At 35.6% G+C, this 24528-nt stretch overlaps 2 protein-coding genes across 2 annotated transcripts; one reads left to right on the top strand and one right to left on the bottom strand.

The window, feature by feature from the left end:
- Nucleotides 1-446: 446 nt before the first annotated feature.
- LOC144477167 (histone-lysine N-methyltransferase SETMAR-like) lies at nt 447-809 on the bottom strand. Its single transcript, XM_078194654.1, has one exon. It carries the CDS (start codon nt 807-809, stop codon nt 447-449), a length of 363 nt encoding a protein of 120 aa, XP_078050780.1.
- A 200-nt stretch (nt 810-1009) lies between these two features.
- On the top strand, nt 1010-1984 carry LOC144477138 (hemolymph lipopolysaccharide-binding protein-like). The gene is made up of 3 exons (XM_078194627.1): nt 1010-1273; nt 1373-1486; nt 1550-1984. The coding sequence occupies exons 1-3, from the start codon at nt 1135-1137 to the stop codon at nt 1849-1851; spliced, it is 555 nt and encodes a 184-aa protein (XP_078050753.1). The 5' UTR covers nt 1010-1134; the 3' UTR covers nt 1852-1984.
- Nucleotides 1985-24528: the final 22544 nt, after the last annotated feature.

Consider the following 24528-nt stretch of genomic DNA (forward strand, 5'->3'; position numbering starts at 1 on the left):
GTGTAATAATATTAATATTTCATTAACAGTATCCAATTACTATTCAGCATAAGTAATGTTTATCCGATAGAAAATTACTTTCTCTCTTACAATGCTTGTATACTACGAGGCGTGATAAAAAAATAAGGTGACTTTTCATTTTTATAAAAAATATTGATTTATTCATCCAAAATTATGTTATCCCCTTCAAAATAATCCCCCTGTGATACAATGCACTTGTGTCAGCGCTTTTTCCAGTCGTCAAAACACTTCTGAAACGCACTTTTGTGTATTTCCTTGAGCTTCTCCAGCGATGCAGCCTTAATCTCCTCAAGCGTCGCAAATCGTCGTCTTTTCATGGGTCTTTACAATTTTTGAGAAGAGGAAAAAGTCGCAAGGAGGCAAGTCTGGTGAATACGGTGGTTGAGGCGTGATGGTTGTTTGGCCAAAAACCTAGTCACTGGGAACTACGTGTGCGCAGGTGCATTACCGTGGTGCAAAACCCATGAATTTTCTTTCCACACTTCCGGCCGTTTTTTTCTGATTGATTCACGCAAACGCCGCATAACCTCAAGGTAATACTCCTTGTTTACCGTACGACCTTGTGGTAGGAATACTCGATGCACAACGCCATGGTAATCAAAGAAAACTGTAAGCAAAACCTTCACATTCGAACAAACTTGACGTGCCTTTTTCGGTCTTGGCTCTCCTGGGCTCTTCCATTGGGATGATTGGGCTTTGGTTTCAACGTCATGACCATATACCCATGATTCGTCACTAGTTGTAACCCTTTTGAGCAGATCAGGATCACCACTGACGTCGTTCAACATGTTTTGGCCGATGTTCATACGATGTTGCCTCCGATCAAAATTAAGCATGCTATATACTCGTATACTATATATTTTCCGCCATCTCTCGGAAAACGCATTGTAGTAAAATATTATCTAATTGCATTCGGGATTTCGTGGAGTAATAAATTAACCTCTTCTTACGTATTATCAGTTTGACGGCAAAAGTATAAAAGAGTCTCTTTCAAGCAACTAACATCAACGGTTCAGTCCAACGTCTCGTACCGTGATTGACTCAGTTTCGCTGTATCGAATTTATTGGAACACTAATCACCGAGGAACGAACTCGTTACATAACACTGACGAAATGCAGAAGCTTCCGCTGTCGTTCTTGGCACTTTCCATTCTCGCAGTTTTCGTTGCGGAGTTCCCGCGCGGTGATGCTGCCGATGATGTCCTTACAGTTGATTTAGGATCGAGCAAGAACGAGAGCACGGAAATCGAAGGTGAATATTATACTTATTTCGAGAATTAGTATGGTAATGAATCTGTTGCCATGATTGTAATTACTGTACAACATAGTAAGAACACACAATTTTTAATAGCCGAGGGGCCAGGAAATTCGTTGCTCAAAAAAAGCAGTGGCGTATCATCTCTGAGGCTATACAAGCGCTTAAGGACGTGGAGCGATGCTCAAAGCACTTGTTACACTGATGGAGGTATGACAAGATTGCGGCGTGTTTGTAAGAAAGGAAAAAAAATAAAGGATATACATTTTGTAGGTCAGCTGGTGGTGATAGACTCCGCACAAAAACTAGCCATCGTGAGAAGTTGGTTAACTACAGAGTCGTTGAATGCTATCTGGGTAGGCTTTCACGACCTGTTCCAAGAAGGATCGTGGAGGACAGTGACTGGCCAGCCCGTCAATGAATTAGATTATGATCCATGGGCTAATGGCCAACCCAACTATCAATACAATACAGAAAACTGTGGGGTCGTCTGGCGATATCAACTAACAGATGGAGTAGACGACACTTGGTGCAATGGAAAATATGCGTTCGTTTGTGAAGACAGACAGTGTTGAACTTCAAATCGCCTTGCTGCTCGGAGGTGTTTTTAATACACGATGATTATACTTTGTCCGATCTTTTATGTAGTAAAATTATTAAGATTCGTTAAGATTTGTTTTGAATAAACGAGTTTCGATTTCACGATAACTGTAGTTCTGATAAAGCTTATTATGTACATCCGTTCGAGAAAATGGCGTGTACTTCTGGCCCTTGCAGGCAGAAAAAACAACCAAAAATCTATTGGAATTTTACAAATTGCTTTAGATACGTTTGCAAATTAAGATAACGAATTATATTTACAAGTGTCTCATACGTAATAGTCTATCCTCTTACAGTGAATTCAGTCATATGAGTTGAAAAAAAGATACATACTATGAACAAATCATAAAATCGTGTAAAAGAAAGATATAGAACGACATCGATTATAAATAAAGAATAATTTTTTAAATGTTAAAGTTTTTGAAAGTTTCTTTACTAGATAATGTCTTTAAAAAGTACAGCATAAGTTCTCGTCGTAATTGGTGAGAATAAAAAAGAATGTGTCATAGCGATGTTTTTTTAATTTTTGTAACTGAAATTATAACAGAAATCGTAATCTTGTGTCTCATAGATGTTAAATGAAATTAAATATAATGAAATCGATAGTTTTTCACGACTTTCGATTCAAAACTTTTAAGAATCTCGGTATTTTGACATCTTCCAATGGCTGTACTTTGTTTCTACGTTAACCTATTTTCAGTCTGAATACAGATGATCGAGATCTAAAAGTTGTCGTCATGGACTCAGATAAAAAAAAACATGAAGAGTGTTTATTTATTTTCTTTTGCTATTTAAACCTGTTGTAATTTTTTCAAAGATTATCAACCCAATTGGTTCGATTTTACTCTTTTGCATATTATTTCCATTTTATTTAACTTAGAGCATTTTATCCATATGAAATTGAATTTCGCAACTCGTGCAACAGTTACGCTTTCAACAGTTTTTTTAAAATATAAACAAAGTTAATTAATAAAATCATTTTGAATCATTGCATAACAATTTTTAATTTCGCTCTGGTATCGTCACTCGAGTTGAAAGAGTTAAAAAGTTAATCATATAAATAAATAATTGATGCGTTAGCTTGTGTCATTAAGTTAATGGTTCCAAGCATAAGAAAATCGCATTAAGTTTTATCAAATAAAATGTGTCCTCGACTTACGGTTTCCATCTCGACGAGAACAGCCCCCCCTCGTATCCGTGACGACAGACTTGGCCCGAATAATATTTCTCTTTTCGCATTAGAATCCCCACCGAAGTGATCCATCTTCTTTCGTAATAACCAGTGTTTCTCATGCGCGCACGCTGAAATGCTCTTGATCTTCAAAGCTGGGGACAACCCTTTACGGCGTAAAGTTTACGCGCAGACGGAGTAAGTGGATGAGGCTGCAATATTCAAATGCAGTTGATGTGGATTTTCGCGTCTGCGGTGAATGCGCCAGCTTTAAGCATCCGGGATCTGCGTGGAAAATCTGGCCGTTCTGTGGTGATATCAAGGCCTAACTAGTTTTACGAAGATCCTTCCTTACGGTCGCACGACTTACAATATTCTCACGAAAGACAACGGTACAAACACTACTGCACTGGCAGCACCCGTAGTGTTTCAGAATTTCGAACTTCTCGATGGGAATACAAAATTGTCGATTGTATGAGTTCAAAGGATATGATAAATAATGTTGCTCAAATACAGCACCAATTTATTAAAGATGCAATTACATATATTAACACTTTGTCGTCCGCACATCTCTTTACAAATTTCTTCGTTGGTCGCCGACCGTTCTCAAAGTTATCGGGAGATTATAAATTGTCAAGTTTAACTAATCTCATTCGTTAGTTCTCATGAGTTTTCAATCTTGTCTCCTTATTTTCATGAAATTTCGGATATGTAAGTAAATCTAAGATTGTAACAACTTGTGCTATGGTAAATATACACATGAAATCATTGGTAAAATATACAGCATCGGAATCCTAAAAATTACAAAATTTAACAATCCCTGCTATAGTGTCTAATAACTGAAAGTAGCGAAATCAAACGGCAATTCACCTCTCAATAAAAAAATAGAAGATTGTGTTAATTTGGATACGTTTTACTAGAATTGTTTTGCCAAAATATATTCGATGTACTCGTTTGGGAAAGAATAAAAAAACTTTGCAAAGAATTAATTATTATTAATGAAAGCTCTCCTGTAGATGTAAAAGAGTCCGTTAAAACGGGTGGTATGCATGTTATTGTCATTTTACGACAGGAGATAATTTGGAGTACGGGTAGTGCGGGCCGTAATAGTGACGTCAACGACTCGTTTTCCTGAAATGAGCTGTACTGCGTACAAACACGACGCACAGTAGCCTAAAACGTGATTCTCGCTGAGAAAAATAATTTTCGTCGTTGTATTTTCTTTTACATGAATATACTGGTCCAGTTATTAGTCTGTACACCCCATGTAAGCTTGAAATTGCGCGTCTAATTAAAATGTGTCGTATACAAAAGTTGTCAAGTTTTAAGAATAGAAGAATGATGACGTATTCTTCTGTTTTGTAAATAACGTAGTTTTCGAAAATTTAAGGCTAACTTAATTTTTGTGAATGAAAAAGTATATTTTGCCTATCGTAGATCAGAATAATATCAAATTTCAAGTAGAATAGTATAAACTTATGCTGAGCCTAAATACAATGGTTATGAAAAGTTTGAAATAAGTTGATCGGAGGATGAAAGCCGCGTAATATTGTCAAAGAGATTGTTCACTGCCTAAAATCTCATTAACTGTTACCTTTAGGGTAAACATAGGTCTATACTTTCTTCTTAGAATTTAATAACATTTCGATCTGCTGTGAGAAAAATCTATTTTTTCATTAAAAAAATGGACGTTCACCTTCAATTTTCGGAAACTACGTGTCTACAATAAATATACTGTAAAAATGCTATATATTGTAGAAATATTTTCTAATTTCGCTTACGCAGTCATATCCCTTGCTGCATGTATTACATTATATCGAATGCTATAGTTTAACATATATACTTCATTCGTTGAATGTCAAAAGCGTAAGCGTTCGAATACTTTCGCGTATGAGTATATATACAAAAATATTTTTTCAGAATTCTGAAATTATAAAACACACTTGCACTCAGATTTCACTACGTAAAATTCCTTAGTCAATTTATCATAATTTTTTAGTTTTTCTATAACATTTTTAAATCACTAAATCACGTTCAACCCAACTGTTTGGAAATCTTTCGTACACTTCATTTCTCGCAATTAACGAAAATAAACTGCTGGACATTTATCATGCTGGTACCACATTGTTTGTCGTGTGCATAACAGCGGGTATTCCAGTAAAGAGCCCAATGTATTTCTAATAAAAGTACCGTAAATATTGTCAAGGGGATTTCTATCGATAAAGTGGAGATCAATATATCGCCCATTGTACTACTCCACACGTTAACGGATCATTGTTTTTGGTATGTGACACGTTGCAGCCAATATGCATTTACTGGCAATCGGTAGAGCATTTTATACAAATTAACGAGCCGGTGATTAGTAAACGTTGTTGCATCGGTTGGATGAATATGCATGTATACGGAATGAAAAAGTAGGCTACTTGTATTTGACGTTCAGCCTATTGATCGGAAATTGTACTCGATTCGAGTAATAACTACCGAGCTTTGATGACTGGAATAGCTATTAACCCTATGCCGTACCATTTACTTTACAATTATAATGCTTCGAACATTTTTAAGAAAATTAATATTTATTTTGTGCCTATATTCACATGAATACTTAAATATTAATGACAAAAAAATAACGTTTTCTATAAGACATATAGAAATATATAAATAACAACCATAAGTATCAAGTTTCAATCGTCAGAAAACGTGTCCCGCATACAATATGTTAATAACGACTTAGAGTATGTTTAACCCCTTGCACTACGATTCCTTCCACACAGCGTTGAAGAGCACTTATTCGTTCTTATTATTTTCCCTAATAAGTCCAAAGAATTTTTGTTTCTTCTATTGTATCTATTTGCTTTCGTTTCTAAACTTTGATAACAGAAGAATTCAATTTTATTTCGAGGTAGAAGAAATTAACAATATTCATGTCCTGTAGATCTTGCATGAAATTTTTGTCAGGGGTCTGACTCATTATTATAATGCAAAAAGATTAAAAAATCTAAAAGGACTTCGACAAAATGAATTACTCTTCACACTCGTCGGTGTTTTACTGTCGAAAATGATGCAGTTACTTATTATCTGTATTTGGAAATACCGCTGTCAAATCACAATATGAACGCTCATCATGATTTGGGTCTTCACAAGTGAGACCTATTCTTATAGAGATTAACATGCAGTGGCTAACGACTAATGTTCATTGTTACGTTTATTATTAATTTTATACCTCTATTGTTTAACAGCATGTTCCCAATTTTACAAATTTCTTCAGACGCATTAACAAATTCAGATAACAAATTATTTTTACGCGAGTCTTACATACGACTAATCCTACAAAGTAAATTCGGTTTTGCAAGTTGCAACAAAAATAATACATACATGTGACCTTCCTATTGCACGATAAATAGTTTCCTAAAAAGTGTTGTGTTATTATGAAACCGTGTTATATGATATCCGCAGCCAGTATAAAAAGGAGGGATAATTCTTAGTATAGAATTATGTTTTAATAAGTAAAGAGATAGACAATTTTGCAGCTCCCTTTTGAATTTTCATCTACTTTCCGGCCATTATTTGATAGTAATTTAGTTTTTAGATATGTTAAACAAGAATCACGTTATCTAGTGCTGTAGAAGTGCAGTATTGTACAAAGGTTTTCGTAATTTTCTTATCCTGTTAGAGGGAAACAGGGTTATGGGTTGCAGTGCTATACGAGAGTTCCTGCAGTTTATTCTATCGCGTTAAAGTAGAACCGAGTTATAGGATGACGTGTTGTGGGCAGGCTACCTGTACTATAAACAGATCATAAAATCGTGTAAAATGGAGATATAAAACAATATCCATCATAAATAAATAATTGTTTTTAAAATGACAAACTCTTGAAATATATTGTTGGGTAAAAAAGAAATTATTTTTATTTCAGCCTAATTTTACAAGACGTTCGAATACTTATATAACTTGAAAATTCAATGTTTTTCAATATTTTTTAATTATGTAAGCAACATTTTATACCAAATCAAATGTTTTTGTACTTATTTTGTACTTAAGTCAAAGTTATACTAGCGTTCGAATAATGTTGTAACGAATACGTAAAAAGTCTATCGACCTTAATTTCTTTATGTTACATTTCAAATAGTGTTTTACATTTTATTTATCTTCCAATTGGCTGGGAAGTGATGTAGTTTTGCAAAATATTTTAGGAAATCGGTCGTTTATGTAGTTATTATAAATTCCTTGGCTTTCTCCCACATATAATTGTTAATATAACTCCCAGTCGGAAAACCAAGATAGAACAATAGCCTAAATATCCAACCGGGCGAACATCGCCAATTCTGACCCGTGGGATTGTTACTCGATTGGAAGGGAATACGCGCAATTGACAGAGACAAATGGGAAGAGAAGAAGAAAGAGATTCACGCACGCCTACTAATCACCCAATTAACAAATTATAGACTTCAATATACCACACTTGTGACCTAATTCATTGATAATAGCGGTGCAGTGTAAAAAATTTCAAAGTAGATCCACCTATGGTCTTCGCTTAGAGTACTAAGGTGCGACGCTCATGAACATAAAAACGCGAAATGTGTGTCGTAGATCCGTGAGGTGTTCTGGGTTAGTTTGTCACGTTTACTGAAAGCTAACACTTTACCAACGGGTCATTCACCAACAGTAAACATTTCTGTTATTATAGATTAATTAAATCTACTAACATGTTTATATTTTCATAATATTGGCATTAAGCAATGCCTCATATAATTTTTTTTCGATTTTATTTATTTTATTAATCGCGAAAAATGTACTATTTAAACAATTATATAATAATACTGCAGCTTTCACGATCGGCGAAAAGTCTATTTATAGATTACCGGTATGTAGTCTTCTCGATCGTAATTAATTTTATATTTGCCGACTAAGACATATTAAATCTTTTTCTATTATTTTGTTTATTTTTTAATAAAAAAATGTCACTCGATAATTATATAATTTTTGCTTCACCACCACCATCATTATGTATAGTGTTTAATTTCTGGCATAGGACTTCGTCTCAATGTTGAACATTCGAATCAATGTAGTTTTATTAAATTAATTTCTATTCTTATTCCATTAGTAATAATAATACACTATAATAATAATAATCCATCCATAAATCATTTAAGGAAAGGCGTTCAGATAAAAATCAACTACCAATAATTTTCCAGATATTTTCAGTAATGTGTAAATTACTTTACCAGCTAATTTGTTTAGAATAAAAAACTTCTTTTTCTGAAAAATTATCACATTGAAAATCGGAATTCAATTCTTTTCAACATCATTTACATAAACTGCAGTAAAAATGTTAGCTCGAAAACTATTAATATTTGATGTTAGTGATAATTATTGGCACTATGGCCGACTGTGCATCCACCGGAGTTGTGTACAATTTTATTTAGGCTAATGGATAAGAGTTAAAAAGTAATAAATACAATAATGAATCAATATTCAAACGGATAAAAATTTATCTGAACACATTTTTCGAAAATATGTTTTGAATAAGAATTTGTACGAAATGTATAACAGATGAAAAAAATTAATCAGGTCATAGTAATCATAATTTATTTTTTATGTAAAATATGTAAAACATATGTAATATGAAAAATATGTACTTACTTAAATATTCGTAGTTTATACTGTGATTCGCATGCTATTGAAAGTGTTGATAGGAATAGATTTTTTACCTTGTATACATATATTATTATTGTTGTATAATAATTTTGTTCTGTTATAAAAAATGGTTTAAATGTTTGATGCTAGAGGAAGAGTAGGAGAAAGATCGAGAGAGAGAGGAGATTATGATTGGAAAAGTATGATTGAAAAACAGCGAGACCAAAGTTTAAAGTTTTTTCTTGTTATATTACAGTAGCAAAATATACAGTCCCTAAAAAATATCTAAAAATTCCTTGGTTCCTGAGATCATTTGAAGTAACTTTTTTCCTTCGCAAGAATTTTCTCCGAGACCTCGCCAACGAGTTATTAACGAAAAACACTGACCAATGAGGAGCGACCAAGGCTGGTGTTAAGCGGCTAAGCTAATCGACGGAACTGAGCATGGTGTGCTCGTTGGCTCAGCCAAACAGAACGACAGATTAAATTTGCACTAAGAAAACAGTTGCTTCAAATGATCTCAAGAACCCCTCGTTTCCCCATTGCGTGTTACTTTTCGAACACCATTATATCTTGTTGTTTTTCTTATTGTTTAAGTAACAGTTATAATAAAGAACATACAAAACATAGAAACGTGTTTATTTCATCAATAAAATTCAACAGTTAGAAGTTAGTGTTTACCAAGGTATGAAGGTTTTTCCAACGTGATTTGAAGATTATCGGAGAACGACTATAAGGAGATATTCGCAAATAATAATGGAACTACGAAAGTAGTACTAACAGCGAAAGAACTTCAAAGTCAGATTAATGCAGAATTTTGTTGTCGAGTTCTAATGGCATAATTACAAAATTGCTGAAACATTATTTGTCCATGCAATATGCATATGTGGTCGTAAGACTCATTGATATTTTTGGTTCACTAGTACAATCAGAAAAGGCTGCGACCAATTGTGGCAGTAAGCTTATTAATCAATAAAGCTATTTAACTAATTTTCTACCCCTTAATCAAAGTAACAGGATAGGTGAACAGTAGTATGTACTTGAAAATGTTTAACCCATCCGGTATAGCAGACCCGTCCGCCAAAATACCATCACTGAAGAGAAACTCGTGATCGTTTTGATGTTTGAAATTGAATGTGCAATACGTTTTGATGTTATTTCAATAAAGAACAGTTTTAAGAAATTTTAAAAAGTTTTAAGAGGTAATTAATTCAATCTGTCAATAAAATCAACAGAAAATGTTCAACCAATAAGAAAAAACGTCATCGACTACAGATGGCACTTGTATACACACCATTGAGATGTCGCATATATGCCGCGATACGGTGCGAAAGGGTTAAGGAATACATAAACACATACGCCATCAGCATTGCTGGATAATGCCGCAGAACATACTGCAATCGTAATAAGAAGAATACTACCCTCGAGAACCATTTTGGATTGACGAGCAAGGTCATCCGACATTGATGTCATTTAGAATTGTTAGGGAAATCTTGATCGAACTGTACTTGAAATGGTAGACAATTTTTAAACATTGTCGAATTAAAAATATACATATATTCAAGACGAATACAATATATTGAATGTCTTTAAGAGTGTACGGATGCCTGACAATTCGTGTCAACGTTGAGTCTCGAATGTTTGTAATACTCGGGTACTCGACATGCAAGACGGGTTAGATAGTTGTGCTTATAAATGTAAGTTTTGCGTATCCGACTTGACTAGTACCTGACTTGATTTCTATATCAGGTAGCCGAAATTTTCGGGTACTGGAGTATCAAAACTTTTGGGCCCCTACTAGGCCCGATTCAAGTGTCGCTTAATCCGACACTAGGCTCGGGAACCCGGCCACACTAAAGCATTCATTCGTTGATTTATTGTTAAACATCGTTTTTAAATCATTCTGTTATTACTCTGTCGCACTATGTTCGTGTAAACTGACGAAATTTTATTTGATTCTACTTGTATTTATTATCGATACTATGCTGTTGTGAATTATTACTTGCCGTTTAATAATTCACTGTTTTATACATAAGTAGACTTATGCATATTCCATACACAAGGCAAACAACATGTGCGATTATTCTCGTATACGCTATTAAACCTAAATATACAAAACCTATAATGAATTATGCAGAAGTGCAAATTGAAAACTATATTTTTATATCACGATATCACTAAATACATTAGCATATTTAGACATCAGCTGTCTCTCTAAACATGTTAGAATCACCTATTCTTTGTGTTGCGCGGTGCGTTACAGCGTCGATCGTATTTGACGACGATTGAATAACGCGCCTACCTCGCGATAAATTAATATGTTGAGGATAGATTTGAGGGTGAACTGAGATGGAACAAGGTGCCGTATTTAAACAAGGTTTAATAATAAAAGGACGAACAACTTATCACAAACTATAACACTATGTACAAAATGTCGTTTGTCGGACTAGATGAGAAGTTACCGAGTGCAAAATGGAAAGTGAAGTAGGTACGCTTCTCATCCTCCGATTACGCCTTCGTATGTAAATGGCGTGGGTGGAGTTGGTATTTCATTGGCTACTTAAATTATCTTAAAACCAATGAATATTAGAGAGATGGCCAAGAAGAGGGGACAGCAGAAATCTGGGAATTCTCCGATTTTCATTGTATTTAGCGTAGCTGTCGCTGGCCGTACCCCTGCTCATGGCCACATCTGGTATCGGTTGTCGAAGGCCCGAAAGCTTCGACGCGGTATTATGAAGAATCTACCTGGGGGTCGTCATAACTTAATTACATGGGTCGCTCGCGACGCAACACTTTGAATACTAATAATAACTAAAGTTCAAAGTCATCGAAATATCTAACACTCCTTGCAAAGACAAAAGGTTTCGAAGAAAGCATAATGTAATCATTCTAGTGAAAATATTCTACACTAGCATGTCTATCGAACCAATCCTAGTTGTTTTACCCCTGAATTAACTTTTGAAATTAAAGCCAGACCATACCTCGACTATGCATAGCACTTTGATATACAATCGGTTACAAAAATATTAACGCACGACATTTCCGTTTTTCATAAATATGATCAATATTTAAGTGTTTCTGATTTAATAAAAAGATCATTACAATTATTACAAATTAAAACGCCTCAAAAAGTACTTTTTAGAAATAAATTGATAATAATAATATCTATCTTCGACCTTTAACCCCTTGACTACGGTAGACTTTGATACGCACTGGCTTTACCATACGGTAGGAATTGAGTTGCGATGTGCGCCGAAAACGACAAATTATTAGCTAAGGATGCACATATCAAATTTCTTACAGTCGTAATGTGTCTCACTTCTTCTGTAACGTTTTGTTGCACTACACGTTTGCGCCTTTTGTCTAATTGTGGTAACATCTATCGGAATAATTATCGATAAAATTGTCAGGACGTCTATAGGCGCTTCTAGTGTTAGAAACATTAAATTTCAAAGCGCCTATAAGCGGCCACAGAAGCCAAGAGGTTAAATATACGGTACCTTTATTACTATGCTTTTATTATTACTCTCTGCCTCTGTCTCTGTCTACATTCCTCAAGTCAAATGGATTAATTTTTTCCTTAACAAATACGCGATCCGCGGTTTTGTTTACGAGTTATTAATGGCAACCAGTGGCCAATGCTACGTAGTTGAGCCAGCGTGCTGAGCATGCTTTGCTCCGAGGCGCGACGAAAGGAAGGGTCTACGCTTAAGCTCTGAATCGCGTTTGAAACAAGGAACAAGGAGTACATTTTCTGAATTTTATAGTAATTTGAAAAATCTCAGAACTATTATTAACACATATACGTCCGCATGACGAATCTCCGTCACTTCACAATTAATCACAAATAGCCAAATGACGAAAATTCGGTACCCCACACTTGAGCGAGCACTTGAGGGACCTCCGATTAGAGGAATACCAATTTCAACGATTTTTGAACGATGACTTGTTCCGAGTACTAGTTTGAAGCATTAAAATAATGCTTCCATCGGAGAATCAGACATCTTCGTAGTGTGTTATCGCCTGATGGAAAACTGAATACGGAAAATGAACTAAATATTACGGGCCAAAAGTGGATAAAAAAAGGAGTCTCTGGTTCAGTGGGACCATAATGAATTAGAACAGAAGGTTCTGATTCTTTCAAAACGAGAATCAAGAGCGATGAAGAGCAGAAGGCTCTGACGCGACGCGAACATTGCTTGCGCAAATCTCAGAGCCTTGCAGATCACAATATTCGACGTTTTATCAATTGGAATGAGGATCACCCACAAAGTAACACCCACACTTACGCCTGGTTGGATTCTTCCCCCTCAGCGCCTTTTTCCCTGAGGGAGATCGAAGACGTCTTACATGCGGAGAAGCGAAGGGAGAAGAGCCCCCCAAGCAGGAGAGGGCACGCTTGAATGCCGACGCCAGATGATAATTCACCGAATATGACATATACGTTTGGACTTATCCACGAGGACGCTACACACCGTATCCCCCACGGGCGCCCCCGTGGGTCGAACACCCCTGAGCAATCTTAACACTACTTACATAAGACGCACTTATTAATAAGTTCCTACGGCGGATGATGTGTAATAATCTGAAACAAATTTTTACAGTTAGATAAAACGTGGGGTGAAACAAGGGATCCAACACCGGCACAGGAGTGTCAAACTGACTTACACACGAGTGCGATTTTAAGAAAAAAAATCCAACGTTGAACAACCGAATCACACCGAAACCAAACCAACATACAAAAACGAAATAAAATTGAACAAACTTAATGAAGGACCCTAACGGCCTATAGACGCCTTGGGCACCTCGGGTACGCTACCCCCGTACTCACTCACGAGCCCCTCTTGTGAACCAACCCCTGCGGGGCCTCCGATCGGAGGAATATCAATTTCAGCAATTTTTCAAGGAAAAATTGTTCTCGGTACTGATGTAAAATATTAAAAACATGCATTCATCGACGGACGATATAAATGAAAGAAAATTGAATTTCTCCAGTTTTACTTAAAAAAAAAAGAATTTTCATGGGAATACAATGAGACAAATCAACGAATGATATTTAATGCTTAATATCTTGTGGCTCCTCTTTTACGTTTATTTACAGTCATTATTATCTCTGGTGAAGATTTATAAAGTATAAGATTTATAAAGACACCAAGTGATTCTTCATAAAAAAGAACTTGGAAAAAATATATAATAACTCTTTTCTGTTTGAGATTTAGTTTTCGATGCAACTGAGTTTGAATATTTGATTTATTCACATGATTTTACGGCTATAGTAATTATACGATCTTGCCCGACAGTGACAAATACTCGAATTGGAATGTAACCAAGGTGAACAAACAATCGGCTGAAGAAGTTTCCATGCGACTATTGACGTTTTTTGCATGTAAATAATTGAGACATAGTTCGCGTGAATGCTCGGAAGCTAATACCATTGTCAAATGTCATAAGAGAGTGAGAGAGTGAGAGAGTCAGAGAGTCAGAGTGAGACTGAGAGAGGGAGAAGGAGAGAGAGAGGGAGAGGAAGAGGGTGAGGAAGAGGGAGAGGGAGAGTGAGAGAGAGAGAGAAGGAGAGAGAGAGATAGGGATAGGGAGAGGGGGAGAGAGGGAGAGAGGGAGAGAGGGAGTGAGGGAAAGAGGGAGAGAGGGAGAGAGAGGGAGAGAGAGGGAGAGAGAGCGGTTAATAACAAAGCCGGTTGATAACAAAGATAAGCTGGAACAACCTATAGGAAGACTTACTTCCACCCTTTCCTAACATTCTCTCCCCGCTATTCACTCATCATTTGTAACAACTTCCCTGACATGCCGGTACACGAGGCGACGCAACGCCGCTCATCTTTCTGGTTTCATTATTCACAAACTTAACAATAACACATATTCGTCCGCATGACGAGAATTCGTCATTTGTATATTACAGAAAATAATTGATTCATGTTCTTTTAATTTCAAATAAATCAAATTATAATTTTTACCAAATAGAAATAATTTTAACCAAAGATGGTATAATTATAGTCATCACTGAAAAATATATTATATTTAACAAGTTACGTTGTTTTTACGTAGACCACATCATTTCTACTGATAGTGTCAAAACATGCCGATATTTTGTGAATGGCGGTGCAAAAAATTAATGGACAAATATGTGTTAAAAAATATCTCAAAAATTAAAAGCCGTCTACATCCAAAACCGTGTATCACATTAGATTCAGTTTTACAAGCTTTACCACTATGTAAAATCTCATCAAAAAGTGAATATCATACCTGAGGACTTGTTCTTGTTAGTAAAGTGGAGTCTGTTCACGTTCCGTTCTATTACTTACAAGGCAAAGGACTTTTTGATTATATAATTAAAAAAATATCGGGAAGGGGGCATCTCTAGATCATGTTTATATGATGGCCTTTATTCTCGTTGATGTTATTGGAGTGCTTCATTGTCTCCAATATTTCTCTGAATATTGTAGGAATCTCCACGCGCTTCTCTCAATAAACTCGCAAACTTTCACAAAAGGATCTTCACCACGCAACGTCGAAAACGGACTGAGCCTCCTTTTATACGCCGTCAGGAACAAACACACTCCATTCGCCCAGGTGTCATCAAACATACCGCGCTTCAATCGTACCGCGTCTCAATCGCACCGCTGTCCCCAAACATGCCGCGATCGATTATACCGCGTCTCATTCGCACCGCGTTTTCAAAAATGCCGCGCTTCGATCATATCGCGTCTCAATCGTACCGCGTCTTCAACCGCGCCGCTCGTTCACACATGTTCACACTACACACATCCTACAATATTCTTGAAAAATATTTCCTACTTTTGAATATGACTTCAGCTTCGTTAAAAAGTAGTATGAGTCCTGTTTGTATAAGATATTCTGCTATAGCTGACCGAATATAATTCAATCTAGTATAAAGCTCGTGTTCCTTGAGTCGAGTGCTCGAACCCCACCCAGTTTCACCAACTTAAATTTCGTCACAAAAGCAGGGAATTTTGCTGATACAAGCTGTGGCTGCAGATCTTTGGGAGACGTGAACATCTGTCCCATTTTGATATTAATATTGTGTTTTACTGAGTATGTTACTGTTGAAGATTATGCCCATATTACCAATTGTATTTTAAAGAAAGCCTGTTTAAGGGCTTATGCCCAAAACTTTCTTTTTTACAACTGCGGCCCATCTGGTGGGAAAGAGTGCGTCGCCGCTACGGGACACGACGTTCCCGGTCAATGGACAAAGCTGGGCCTGCGTTGCCTCAAGCGTCAAGCAGTTTATGGGCTTTTTCCGTCTTCGAAAATAACGTAACTGCGTTTTCCTTTTTGCCTTTTCTATCACGAGTAGTTAGTAATCTGCGAACGATCGAAGTGAGTAGCTGCGCCTACCTAGCTTCCGAACAATCATTTATATTTACGTTAACCTTACTTATATTCAATAAATAGCATTTTTCATTAACTCTGTTAGAATTATTTACACAGCGTGTAAGTATTCCAACAGTTATTTCTGCGTTCGGCTATGTCCTTTGTGTATGGCAGGAAGTTTGTATTTCTGTTGTTTTCGTCAGAGATGGACTGACTGCCTTCCACACATATGTATCTATCTATTGCGTGCGATTTATTTCATTTCTGCAGAGACCGTTTTGTTAAAGTGTAGTTCTATTGTGGTTGAGCTCCTGATGTAAGTGTTCGCTTTTACTGATGCTCTTCTTTTCACTTGTTTACGCCGACGTCGTCAGTCGTATGCAGTCCAATTACATACAGCCATGAGTACACAAATACAAAAATAATAAATCCACTTATCGAACTTCCTTATAGAAGTTTCTTTTACTTGTGTTTTTTTTCAAAATGACAGCAGTATAATAGTCGAAGTACAGCATGTGATATTGTGGGATTTGTAGCATTGATATCGCAAAGTTCTGAAACAAAAAATGGTTTTGTGCTTAGCCCATATTGAGATAGCTAGAAAAGTATTGTGCAGTGTTGGCAAGGAAACGTGTGGATGTACGTAAGGCATTATTAAAATATTGACCTTGAAGTGGATAGCATTTGAAGAAAAATAGTTTTTTTTACTAAAAAAGGAATGCATTAAATTGATACAATTTTATAATTCACTGTTGTAAACGTAGAATTATTATGTACACAAATCAACGTAAATGACATATTAGTACTGTACCATAGTATAACAACATCCTTATTCGTCAAATAGAATTCCAATAATATTGTAGAATTTATTATTGCGTGATTTAGCATTTATGTGTGCAGGACGTTTTTTGCTCGTTATGATCAAAACTATTGGACATGTTTTCATTAACATCTTAGGCACCACGCGCCATTATTTTTTCACAATTGTTTTATTAATTATCAAAGTAAACGATTAAAGTGAAAGTGTATATATAGAATACATTATGAAAAGAATATACAGGGTGGGTCAATAACTATTGCCATCTGAAATATCTTCGAAACTATAAGTTTCACAGAAATATTTGCCGAAACAAAATTGCACAGTACGAAGGGGGCCATCCGGTGGCGATAATAGTTTTTTTGCAGGTCGTGGTTCTTCGGACATTTGAAGGTCGTCTTCATTTTTTTATAGAGGATCATGATAGAGGATCTTAAAACAAGTTCAACGACCTATTACACAAGGTCATTGAGAAAAAAAAATTATTGCAGCCTGTGCGTCAATAAGTTCTGACGCTGTAAGACTTACAAGTCAATCAATCGTAAAAAGGATCCAATGTTGCACTAATAGTGATGATCATCATTTCGAACACCTACTATAAACGTATGTTTTCTTTACTACCAAAACCGCAAGTATTATCGCCTTTCTCTATTTTCTATGACCTTCAATGATCTTGTGTAATAGGTCGTTGAACTCGTTTTAAGATCCTCTATCACGATACGGAAGCAAAAACAGACCGATCCATTTAAAAAAATGAAGGTGACCTTCAAATGTCCGAAGTACCTCCACCTGCAAAAAAACTATTATCGCCACCGGATGGCCCCCTTCGTACTGTGCAATTTTGTTTCGGCAAATATTTCTGTGAAACTTATAGTTTCGAAGATATTTCAGGTGGCAATAGTTATTGCCCCACCCTGTATACATATAGCTATACCAAGGAAAATATATATTAAGAAATATGGCAATTTAGTTATGAAAAACTTCATTTGCGCAAAATCCAGCCGTGCCTAAGAGGTTAACACCCTGTATTCCATAGTATGGATACGGATAGGCCGTGGAAAACAATAGAAAGAAAAGAAATAGGAAAGGGACTAATAAATAGAAAGGATAAAGGAAATATATCAAAGAAGTGAAAATCGCGGTGAGAGAGGGAGAAAAAGTGATGCATGAATTTTGGATCACAGGAGGGGTAAAACCGAACGGTGTTTCGACTCCGACGATTTTCATATTATATATATATCACGGATATGAAGAAGAAGCTCAGGGAAATGTTGGCGGCGGGAGCCATGGTGGGGGGTGCTCTAGGTTTTGCTCACTAGCGTACGCTGGCGATGTAGTAATCTTGGCACTGTCTGAGGAAGGTATGAGACAATTGATGAGGAAATTGGATCTGTAGCTAGAGGAAAGGAAGCTGACGCTGAATGTAGCGAAATCAAAGATGATGATATTTGGTAAAGGAAGAGGGACCGGAACGAAAACGACAGGCTTGTTGAAGGGGAAGGAGATAGGAACGATAAAGGAATTCGTGTGCCTAGGAGTGAGGTTTCATAGCAATGGTCAATGGAAGGCCCGCATCAGAGAGCAGGTTTAAAAAACATATGTGACGATGAAGAAAATTTTGGGAATCGGGCAAAGAATGATTTTTCCAAAAAGATATGAAACACCACGGTGGCGTGTGAGAAGGTGTACGGTGCGGAACTATTTGGATAGAAAGAATAAGAGGAGTTAGAGGCAGTGTAATTAAAATATATTAAGGGGTTCTTGGTCTAAATAGATGCACCCTATTGTAGGAATATATTTAATAATAAGTTCGTTTCAATTAGTAAACTATAGACTACGATAAATAACAGACAAATACCGAAACTGAAAACACGACTACTCGACAACTCGTAGCCTTCTTTACTCTCCGACTTTCAGAACAATTCTGCCGTCCCTTTCAACAAGCGAAAACCGTTAACCAATCTTCGTTGTCTGATGTCACGCCTCTTAATCTCTACAATGTCTTAAAAAGAAACTACATTGTCCTTACAATCTAACGCTCGCCTTACATTTACTAGGAAACTAGAATAGACAAATTAAAAATAGAGATGGAGAACAAATAATAACATATGAGAGTAAGATAGGGAAGTTGGACAAGCAAAATTTAACTTATTAAAGAAGTATCTCAAGGAAGAGAACGAAAAGGAAACGGATACATGGGGTAATGAATTAAAAGTGGAATATATAAACAGAAACGGATTTATTGTAGTTACATAGGAATAGAACCGTTGGAAGCGAAGAAAGTAGAAAAACTGATCCGCGAAATTCTAAAAAAAAGAGATAGAGAAATACAAACAAGATGCAGGCCAGTAGAATAAGAAACACGGTATACAACACTATGTGCAAATTAGTTACAATGCTACAAAAGACCTGAATATTTAATGAAAAGAGGTTGTAAGGTGTGAAAATATGGAGGAGTATAATAAATGTAGGTGAAATAGATAAGACAGGAAATGTAGGCTATGCGAAACGGAATGTGCAACATTAAGCATTTATTTATTTATTGAGAGAAACGAGAGAGGAGTGATAATATGCTGAGGGATGGATGTAAGGACGTGTAACTGACTGTAAATTAAAGTATGGAGGATGCGACTGATCGTGAGACGGTAAGATCTGTATGAAAAAATTGTTTCGAATGATGACTTTGGTAACATATTTCAATATCAAGGTCACATAAATTTTCCCCCCCCCCCCCCCCCCCAAATATAATATTTACCCTGACCAATGACCATTTGCATTTGAAGACTTCCATCTTGTCATCTGTTTGGTTTCTCGCTCTCTCTTTCTTTCTTTCTCTCTCTCTCTCTCTCTCTTTCTCTCAAACTTCTCAAGTTTCTCGAATGTTTACTATTGGATCTAATTAAGAAGTTGGATCACTTTAATGCGATCAAAGATTAATTATATTTTAAAACTACAGCAGAAGACAAGCAAACGTTTAATGTTAGTTTTTATGGCTTATTTTACAGTCCCATGAATTATAACAAACAGTGTCAATTTTATTTCAAATGTTGTTTATTTAGATTTTAAATGGCATTGCTCTGGATTTCCTTTTTTAAGTTGGCTTGATAATGTATAGAATTCCTACCAAACGAGATTATCTAAAGCAAAAATTCAAACATTGTTTAAACCTGGGGTATATTCTTTTGGCATTAATTGGTTTGGCGTGATTAAAAATTAGTACACGGCTCATCAATGCCTAATATTAATATATTATAGTAAGAGTAACAGCAAAATTTCAAGGTAATCGGTTGATTCGATTTCGAGATACATATATTACATGCCGTTTTTAAAAATACAATTTCTTGTAAAACATGTTTAAAGTTTTGGGACTTAAATTTTCATATGTTTAATGCTACGGCACGCAGGTATACGAATCGGTTACAGGTTTTCTATTTCTAAAAATAATTTCTTTTAAAGGCTGGAATCTTTAAAATTCGATTTTTCCAAAACTTCAAAATGGTCAAGGTTATGTAATATGAGATTAAATTGTAATTTTAATATTGCTGAGAAATTGAAAGAAATATGTTCCTTGGACTGGTATACTTGCGAACAATATGCAAGAGACACAAATAATGTTCTATATATGCATCTATGTAGAGCAAGAAATGGCACATGCAGAGAGAATTCAGCGGTAGCTTACAAACATCGTAACAATCCCTCTTCAGCAACGGTAAATATGAATATATACTTTTCTTCAGGAATTCCGATAATATTCAAAGTTTCGCGGAGAGATCCGCCCACCTTTTATTTCGACTTCCATTATTGACATACGTCGCCGCGTTGCTCTGCGTGCCGGTGGAAGGCGACACAGCAACACAGCAACACGGGATGCAGCAGGCGGCACATGCGGCCTGCTCGCTCGTGCAAAACACCTAGCCGCCTTCTTCTCCCCTTTTTCCGGGGTCGCTGCTGGTGTTCTTCGTTCTTCGCATTCAGCACCCCCCGGTAGACGAAGCAACGGCGCGGCGCGGTCTTGTAAATTCAAAGCGTCACGAGTCACGATGCGGGCACCATGAGTTTCAAGTTCCCTCCACCACCCATTCACCGCTGCAAATGATGGGGTACAAGTGCTGGCATGAATTTACAAATGGAACGCTCAAACTTCACAGTCACAAGAGTGTCTACGAAAATGGGATTTGAAAAGGCTGCTTCGATATTTTGATTTATCTGCAGTGGCTAAAAAAGTATTCAGATACATTTTAGAACAATATAATTTTTTTCAAACTCGATGACAAAACTTGAATGCTTTTTAATGTTAGAGGGACCAATTTACCGTACAATCACGAAAATATTACTTCTTTAAATTTTACTACTACTTGTGATAATAAAAAGATAGAAAACTCAAGTTTTTTAACGCCTATAAGAAAAATTTAGAAATGCATTTCATAAAGAAATAAATTTTCAATAACACTTATGAACGGTGACGTCAAGTGATCTTTTAGTTGACATGTGAGATAAATGAGTGTATTGAACACTGATTAAAAAAATTGTTTTCAAAAACTATAAGTGGTTGGAATAGTACAAAAATTAAACAATGTTCTTTCAACTGTTTTATTTGACAATGCTAGGCGACGCGAAATTTCAAATACTGAAGTTAATAGAGATATTTAACCCTTTGGCTACGGTAGACTTTGACACGCACCGGCCGTACGGTACGGTACGAATTTACTCGCGTGTCCACTGGCTATGGCGAAGTTTTTCATTAGACATGCATTTCTGAGAAAGTATATTCAAATATTCAAAATACCGAATTCTATTACATTAAACCAATATTCCTTGAAGTGAACATTAATTTTCAACAAGAAAAGGTCTACATTACCATAAGAGGAATTATAAAATTTTAAAACGGCCGAAACAGGCGAAATTTGATCTGAACGCCTATTGACGCCTACAGTACCAGGAAGCCAACATGTGTAGGACGCCAATAGGCACCTACAGTACCGGGAAGCCAACATGTGTAGGACGCCAATAGGCGCCAACAGTAGTCAAAGGGTTACCGTTAAAATTTAGCTGATTATTTTAAAGATGCAATCAAAATTTAATCTTCGTTGGATAATTAATTGCAGACGCCAATTTATAGTAATATGTTAAGACAAATACTAAATTTGTTTTTCTACAAGTATGCAAAATTTCTACCTGTACGTATGTCTTTACACTTCTTATCTACATTTGTCGGCCCCATTTTATAAATGTTAATCAAGCTGCATTTCTGAAAGAAATGATCAATTCTAGTGAAAGTAGGCTACGAAAGTCGAGCTATCATTCGAAGCATATAATGTTTTCAATTTTTATGTTTTACATGTTTTTACGAAGTGTACCACACTGCTTCCTGTGATTCTTATAATTAAAGTAAAAGCAGGCACTATATTTCTGAACAGATCCAGCAATTTATTAATTTACTTACCAATTTTATTTTTAATCGGGTTAATTTTAAATTCACCAGTTACATACATGTGTATTTCCAAAACAAAGGTCTGACGTTAAATTCTCAAACATTATTAACCGTCTGCTCCCAAAAGGGAGTACCATTAGCTTCATTATTTAAAGTTGTGCCACTCTACAATGCCTGATCAGAATTACAATTGTAGTTACACTTGGGCACCTTTTCTTGGAACCCTATAATGAACATTTATAGGGAGAAATTGCCAATATACAACTAATGTATATGTGTACTGGTTTCTTAAATCTTACTCCATTTAAAATTCGCTTAAAATTGAATCGGGACGGAAATTAACATCTCTTCAAAGTTCAGTCAATCGTAATAACTCTTAACATTTCATGTTGTATAAGAACATATTTCTGTGCTATCTCCGCCAATTTCTATAAAATAAGTAAGATCAATGTAAAATTTGAGTACTGTTAAATATGCGTTATCAATATCAGTAATAATACAATCGTAATTATTTTTGTGCTGATATTAGCCTAGATAATGTATAATACATATGTGAATTCTAAAAGCATATTAAAATTGATTTTGAGATTAGATAATCGGCTTTTTTTGAAGCAGCGATCAAGTTGTCTAAATAGTACTGTTACGAAGTTTCGTAAATCGCACTGATGTCGGTCAATGAAGAAGATTGGAACTGCAATAATGTGAACAAATTCGTCTCAACAATATGATAGAATGATACAATATTACAATTTACCAAAATTATACTTGTTCAATTTTTTTAAAAATTGAAATTCAAGTTAATAATAAACCGTTTTAGACATTTGTAAAGGTTAAAAATGTTTAAATAACACGTCGTCATATTACTCTAAATAATTACTTTTATCAATAAGATTTCCAGTTTTACCTGTTTTTTAAATTTGCTTAAGTGGTATGAGTATGCGAACTCTCCCCTAAATATAGTTTGTAAATCCCAGCAATTTACATGCTTATTAAAACTTCAATTGAAACCAGTCGATGTTGTTATAAGCTGTTAACATTTAAGATTTCAATGAAATTTTCGTCCTGTATATAGATTAAGGAGATCTACAAAATGTGTTTGTTTAAAGTTTCGTTCTAGGCTCAGATAAAAAATTGTGGAAACATTTTTTTATCATTATGTGTAACAACAAAATTAAAAGAGGTATTAAAACAGGTATTTTAGTAATTGTACGGTTCTAACATCTCCAAAGATTTAAAGCCAATAATTCCAGTTTTAAAATAGTTATACAGTTCTAAAAAGTGTTCAAATACTTTTATTATTCACTGTTGTTAGTTTCAATTTCTATAATATTCTGGAGTGTTTCAAATTCTTTGAAATCTTATAAGAAGAACCGCTAGAATTGGAAATAGCTTTTTGAGAAAGAGTATCTGAAGCTTGTATAGTGTATCCAATGCTGAAAAACCTTAACAAGCTTGTTTCACAATGAGCTCCTAGTTTTAAGAAAAGCGGATTTCAAGTTTTTCTGCACTACAGATAAAGAGTAACGCCAAAGTAGTGACCCTACAACCAAGAGCTTCATTAACTATTTACAATATGTAGATATATACATAAGTGGAACATCCACTTATAGAATTTTCTGATAAAACTGTTGAAGAATACAAAAACAGATTTTCTCTTTTCTACAAATGACGATAATACGGCAATCGACGTGCAGAATTCGGTTTTCAAAGCATGGTAGCACAAGTAAATTTTATTTTAAAATAACAAACAAATTTTTTTTAATCCATATTAAAATAACTGAAGAAGTACGCGGGAAATTTCGAAAGCAATGATTACAAGAGAAATGGTGAACGCTTGAAAACAGAAGTTCACTTTTACTTGTTAGCGACAACGCATTTTTTTAGAGAAAATCTGAAACGAGTGAATGAGTGAGGCTAAAATACAACAGGATTCGTCTCTGTGTGACGTATCCGAACAGGTGAAGTCGGGAGCTCCCTTTGCACCGATCAGATCCTGCTCGGTACGAATATCGATTGGCCATGGCAATCAGTCAATTGTCATTATCATCTGATTGCTATTATATTCACATAGCTACGCTCTCACTCTTACACATTACACTGTCCTTTTCTATCTCACATGTTTCTGGAAAGATCTGGCCACAGAATGGGGGAAGGCGAAGCCTTCTGGAAAGGGGACCGTGATTGACCCCTCGGCACTTTCCCCAGAACTTTCGAAGAAAGCATTTCTTATATGTTTATTTAAA

Source organism: Augochlora pura, chromosome 11 (assembly GCF_028453695.1).
Source record: "Augochlora pura isolate Apur16 chromosome 11, APUR_v2.2.1, whole genome shotgun sequence".
In the NCBI taxonomy this organism is placed as follows: domain Eukaryota; kingdom Metazoa; phylum Arthropoda; class Insecta; order Hymenoptera; family Halictidae; genus Augochlora; species Augochlora pura.